At 49.5% G+C, this 6006-nt stretch overlaps 1 protein-coding gene across 1 annotated transcript; it reads right to left on the bottom strand.

The window, feature by feature from the left end:
- Positions 1-1532: 1532 nt before the first annotated feature.
- Positions 1533-5871, bottom strand: CHPF2 (chondroitin polymerizing factor 2). The gene is made up of 4 exons (XM_075082039.1): positions 5114-5871; positions 3914-4478; positions 3280-3462; positions 1533-2993 (listed from the first exon to the last, which is right to left on the bottom strand). The coding sequence occupies exons 1-4, from the start codon at positions 5386-5388 to the stop codon at positions 1731-1733; spliced, it is 2286 nt and encodes a 761-aa protein (XP_074938140.1). The 5' UTR covers positions 5389-5871; the 3' UTR covers positions 1533-1730.
- Positions 5872-6006: the final 135 nt, after the last annotated feature.

Below are 6006 nucleotides of genomic sequence, written 5' to 3'. Positions count from 1 at the left end.
ATAACAGGTGAGGCTGTGAGAGCTGGAGTTGTTTAGCCTGGAGAAGAACAGGCTCAGCATGGCTCTTACCCATGTATAAAAGTCATTGATGGGAGAAAATAAAGACGACAAACAGATGCTTCTCAGTGGTGTCCAGTGACATGGCAAGAGGCAATGAGCACAAACTGAAATGCAAGACATTCCATTTAAACATGAGAAAGAACTTTTTAACTGTAAAAGTTATTACACACTGGAACAGATTGCCATGTGACATTGTGGAGTCTCTGTCCCTGGAGACACTGAAAAGGCAACTAGACACAGTCCTGAGCAACCAGCTGTAGCTGACCCTTGGTGCAGGGGTGGGGTTGAACCAGATGAACTGCAGGGGTCCCTTCTTGGTGACATGGACTAGGGAGATCTAAAACATGACCCGTTTAATTTCCAGATAAATGATTTTGCAGTTACCTGTCTTATGCGTAAATACATCTTGTATCTGAATCATTCTGTATAACACATCTGTCCTCATTTTCTTCCACCTGGTTAACCTTTGTTATCTGCAAACTTTTACCAACATCTTTTTCCCTCAAATATAATGAGTGACATTTCGCCAAAAACCTGTTCCTGTAGGAGCACACTGAAAACCCATACCTAGTCATTAAAAGACAGCTTTTCATCCATTTAATAGCTTACAGGGACATCAGTTGGGAATAACAGCCCTTGAGAAAAACAGTTGCCTGCTTCCACTAAGATGCATGTGGCAAGCTGGTCCTAAAACTGTGCGTATTGAAGTTATGTAGAGCCAGGAGCACAAATCAAAAAGTATAGCACAACTGTCCCTTAGAAGACTTGCATAGGCTTGCCACTTTAATAGGTGCAGGACTTACCAGGTAATCAAACTGAAGCTGAACTGTTAAATTTGCTAGCCATGCCATCTGCCCATCCATGATAGGAAGTGACATATCTGTTATTTTCAGGGATTATACTTTGCTCAATCTGCAGAACTGAAAGGCAGTTGTTGGGGACCTTCAGACAGTTCCTGGTTCCTCTCTAAGGCACACAGCAACCCTGTGTCATACCACAGTGCTCGGCTCAACTGAAGCGAGTTTGGTGCATGTCAAAGGGAGTTTTCCGTTCCTTCACCTTCCCAGATTATACAACAAAATGAAAGTTCTGCAGCTGTGGAAGAGCCAACCATAGCAAAGTGAAAGTGCACTGAATAGCTTTGTCCAGCAGCAAACTAGGCAAGCTGTGTTTATACCTCCTTGAAAAATTAATGCATGAAGACACAAACACATAGAAGAGTGCAACAGCAGCACCGAGAGTAGCACAGTCAAGGTAACTTTGTTCCAGTACATATTCACTCTCTCTCTGCACTACCCAGCAGAACTGTGTGGCTTAAAAGTCAGCTCTACAGCTTGTTTTGCACCCCTCGTTCCAGACGCTATAAAGTTTAAAAATAACCATGTGTCTGCCTGGAAAGAAACTTTTATTTATTAAAAAAAAAAAAAAAAAAAAAAAAAAAAAAAAAACCAAAAAAAAAACAAAAAAAAACCAAAAAAAAAAACCAACCAAACAAAAAAACCACACAGAAACAGCCTCTCTCCATAGCCTATGCCTGTGCCTCAGAGCAGGGCTAGAAAAGTTTTCCTCCTCCCTTGACTTCACATGTCCTGCACCCACGGCAAGGCCAGGAAGGGGGTGGAAAGTGCCAAGTGTTAAGGTGCTGAGAAGCTCTTGATGTTCCTAGTCTCTCAAGTGCTGTTGGCCTGTTCCTGCTCAAAGAGGGCCATGGCTAAATGTGAGCGGGATGCGAGTCCTTCCAAGTTACTAAGCACACAGCGGTGGTATAACTCCTCACTAAGCCGGGGATTGCAGCTCCTCAGTGCATATTTCTGCACTAACCCTGGCTCCACAGCCCTAAATAGGTGCAGACCAGAATAGTGGAGGAAGACGTCAAATACCTCCATGCTCTCCAGCACCTCATCTCGGTCTAGGATATCAGCTGCTAGCTTGGTACGTGCTGTCATATAGTCAGAATTATAAAAGCAGGCCTCAGCAAAGGAATGTCTGTCAAAATGCCCATCCCTCAGGAAGTCAGTGCTGGAAGAAGCAGTCTGCTCACCACGGTACACCAACGCAGGGTTGAACTCTTGAAAATGCATGGGGAAAAAGACCTGCCAGTTGCTGATAGTATTCATGCGGCAGCGGTTCAGGAACTCCATGTTGATTTCTGTCCAGACACTGGCCAAGAAGAATAGTGTGTCCACGGGGTGCTTCTTTGAGACTATATCCATGAGTTTCACTTGTGATGGCACCTCAGTTTTAACACTAATCCAGGGGATTTTAACTTCTGCATAGCGTTTCTCCAGCTCTCCTACCATGGCTTTGACTCCAGCAAAAACATCCACCTGACTGACACGCTGGGCATCATAGGGATGGTAGATGAAAAGCAAAGTCAGCAAGGCATTATCATGTGTGTCCAGTGTGTTCATAGCAAACATATCCAGGAAGTTTGCCACAAAATCCAGGTCCTGCACTGTCAAGGGAAGCACCAGTTGCACCCGTGTGGCCTCTGTCACATATGGCATGGGAATAATCTCCACCTTACTTAAGGGCCGCACCAAGCTCACTCGTTTGGCCAGAATGTGACTGTGGCCCTTTTGGGTCACTGCCTCCAGCAGTAGGTCCAGTGTATATTCCATGCCCCGTGTGGGGTCAAAACGCCGATAGCCATTCAGCAACTGCCGCTTGCTGAAGCGGAGCAGAGGTTGGTAGCGACTGTTAAGTTGCTCAAGTGCTGACTCAATGATTTCACTGACATCTGCTTTTCCGGCTCCAGAGAGTTCACACTTGGGGGAGCCATCAGGACAGGAGAAGAGGTGCTGTTCAGTGAAGTAGTCCCAGTTGATTACCTCAAAACGCGACTTTGGAAGAAACGGGGCATTAATTCCCACAGGCCACGTCAAGCCTGCCTCACCTGCAGGGGTCAATGACGTCAGGTTCCTGATCTGAATCTGTGCAAAGAGAGGACACATACTGATCCCTACCACCTTCTCAAAGAGGTCCACTCCATCTCCCACCCAGGGCTGCCTCACCATCTAGAACCATATCTTGGTAGTATCACACCAGCAGTTTTGGATAACATGGTGTCAGAAGTTCTATTTCTGAGACACAGGACTACATCCTTGTGTCTGGCTGGTGGTCACCTACTAACAGAAGCAATACTATTCCTTCACTGTGTTGAAAGAAAAGGAAATCTATTTGTTTGAGGAGTTTTTGCAGATATCCTTCACCACATACCTGGAGGTCCTGGATCTCCTGGTAGGCTCTGTCCAACTGGATCCTGCTGAAGTGCTTGTGCAGCCGGTACATTAGGGTCATGTCAGAAACAGGGTGCACAGAAAGAGCTGCTTGAAACTCCTCTTCTTCCTCCTTCTCTGGCTCAGTATTTTTAGCCAATTCATAGGTGTGATAATGCTGGCCCTGAAGTGGACAAGAGCCAGAAAGACTGGCATGGAACTTGAATTCACAGAGAAGCCTTCCCTGATCCCAGACATGCATTTGCCCCTCTTTCCATGCTGGCTGCAGCACCCAGAGATGAAAATATAAGAGTTGTCTCCACCCGTCCTACCCCCAATACTGCATGCCCGCTTGCTTCTTCATACCAATGCACCTTTTATCCAACCTCCAAAAACCTGTGGATCAGCATCTGCCAGTAGGCCAAAAATTAAATACTCTACGTGCTCTCATACCCAGCATCTCAGCTTTGATTATGGCCTCTCCCCAGTAATGACACACCACACACCCCTTTCCTCCTCTGTAACTCACAGTAGAGGTTTGCGGAAGAGCCCCTTTGTAATGCAGCAGGGAACTAATAAGAGCATGGGTTCTGTCAGGCTTAGCTAACACAAAACTCTGAGAAGGGTAGTAGTACCTGGAGCTCAGAAACACAAGTGATGCCAAGGAAATCAATGATGCAACGTCCCAGCCACTCATCTGGCCGCACACTAAGGATCTCATTGCGACAGCTGTCCAGGTGTGGATGGAGCTTAAGCAGCAGGCTGCGGGAGATCAGGTAGCCAAAGCCACCATGACAGTAGCGGGCCTGCTCATCTCCCCCAATAAACTCCTCTGCACGTCCCAGATAGACATCTTGGTTAATACTTAGGTGCATCACCAGAGCCTTGACCTGTTCAGCCTGAGCATAGGTGTCATCCTGCATGATGTAGAACCAGTCATAGTCAGAACCAAAATGCTGATGGATATAGTGCATGGTCTCGTACATGAGCCAAATGGGACGTTCATCCCCATGGGCCACCAGCACCATGCCATGAGGCACCTTGGCACTGCGCAACCCTGTGAAGTACAGCAGGCGTGGGAAGTGATGGGCTACTGTCTTGTTCACTGCCACTGCCAACGTATTCAGGGTAGCCTTAGAGGTCAGCACAGCCACAAACAGTCTTTCATGGAATCCCAATTCTGTCTGGATGTAGCGAGTTCTGTAAAGGAAGGACATACCTACATGATAAACAGCTGGATAACAAAAATCAAAGCATTATGGTAACTTGGGGTAAGTGTTTTTCTGCTGGAGTCTACCAATGATGAAACAGTCAAGCCTAAGACTAGAGTTTTAAGAGAAGACTCACTATTAAAAATTACATTTTGTAAAAACACCTCAGGGAAAACTATAGCCTCACATCATTTATCCAAGCTAGGAAACTGTGCTAGTGTAAGTATAAAAAAAACCCCAAACACCTACATAACTAATCACTTTCAAGTTACATAATTATTAATTGCTCAAAACCTTCCTAATGAGTAGACTGGTTAAAAAGAGTTTTGAAGAATCATTTAACATGTTCTATTAGACACAAGTAATAAAAGAGGAAATATTCTCAATCTTCTTGGGCATTTTTGTTGCCTTTTTTTTAACTAACCTCTTAGACACTTCTCTTGAACCTCTTTAAGGTAACAATCTTAGCCATTGCCTTGTTGCATCATGCTGTTACTACATAAGGTATTTCAAATTGTGTATTCTACCTTGAACCTGTTAGTTCACAGAAGATTTAGAACCTCAAGTACCACCTATACGATTATGTTCCTTGAAAGAAAGGCCAGCCAAAAGAACAGATCTTACCTAAGCACTTTTTTGTAGGGCTTGTTAGGGTCTCTGTAGTATGGCACGATCCTAGGCCTGAAGTCCTCGTGGCCTGGGCCCTGCCTCGCATCCACTGCCTCCAGATGCACTCCGCCGACGAGGGGCCCGGGGCGGCCCGCCGCCCGCAGACACTGGTCCTCGCCTCTGCTCTGGCTCCAGGACGCACGCAGCAGGCTCAGGCTGCAGCCGAGGGAGAGGCCCAGGACGAGCGGCAGCACGGGCCGCAGCGCAGCCAGCAGCGCAGCCAGGCGCATGGCGGCGCTGGGGCCAGCGGGGCCCCGGCGGGGCGACGTCGAGCCGTGGGGCGGTCCGGTCCGGGTGGGGGTGACGGGGGGGCAGCCGCAAGGCCACTACGTCCGGGATGGGCTCACGGTGCCGTTCCGGCGCTAGAGAAGCCGGCGGCCGCGAGACATCACCAGCGCGGGGCACTCGGGCGGCACAGGGCGGGCGGCGGCAGGCCCTGAGGGGCAGCGGGTGGGCGAGAGCGCGGTAGGCACCACAGGGCCGCGCACCCCTGCCCCGACACCAGCCCGCGCGGTCAGCGGCCCCAGGGCTCTCTCACCTGCAGGCAGGGCGGCCCTTCCGCGCGCAGACCGGTGGCGAGGCCGGGAGCGGCCCGGAGCTCCGTGCGGGAGGCGCGGGGGGAGACAGCAGCTCCCGCCCGGCCGAGCTCCCGCCGCTGCCACCTCAGCCGCCACATCGCGACCCTCGCGCACTTCCGCTTCCCTTTTTCTCTCTGTGGTGCCCCTACAGCCGCTCTACCCGGTAGCGCGGTCGCCTCTATGGTACCTCAAGCTACCGCCCCCCGAGCGCTTACGTTGCGCGCCGGGGGTGGGGCCTGGGGCCGGCCCTGGCGCGAGCGGCGCGATGCA

This window comes from Phalacrocorax aristotelis, chromosome 2, assembly GCF_949628215.1.
Source record: "Phalacrocorax aristotelis chromosome 2, bGulAri2.1, whole genome shotgun sequence".
Lineage (NCBI taxonomy): Eukaryota > Metazoa > Chordata > Aves > Suliformes > Phalacrocoracidae > Phalacrocorax > Phalacrocorax aristotelis.
The sequence above is the reverse complement of the archived record's forward strand: the minus strand, read 5'-3'. Positions and strand labels throughout refer to the sequence as shown.

Excerpts from the sequence above, each read along its gene's own strand:
- CHPF2 (XM_075082039.1), bottom strand. The coding sequence starts at position 5,388 with ATGCGCCTGGCTGCGCTGCTGGCTGCGCTGCGGCCCGTGCTGCCGCTC. Across the intron at positions 4,479-5,113 it reads CCCTACAAAAAAGTGCTTAG|AACTCGCTACATCCAGACAG; the intron begins GTAAGATCTGTT and ends CTTCCTTTACAG. Across the intron at positions 3,463-3,913 it reads CTTGTGTTTCTGAGCTCCAG|GGCCAGCATTATCACACCTA; the intron begins GTACTACTACCC and ends TGTCCACTTCAG.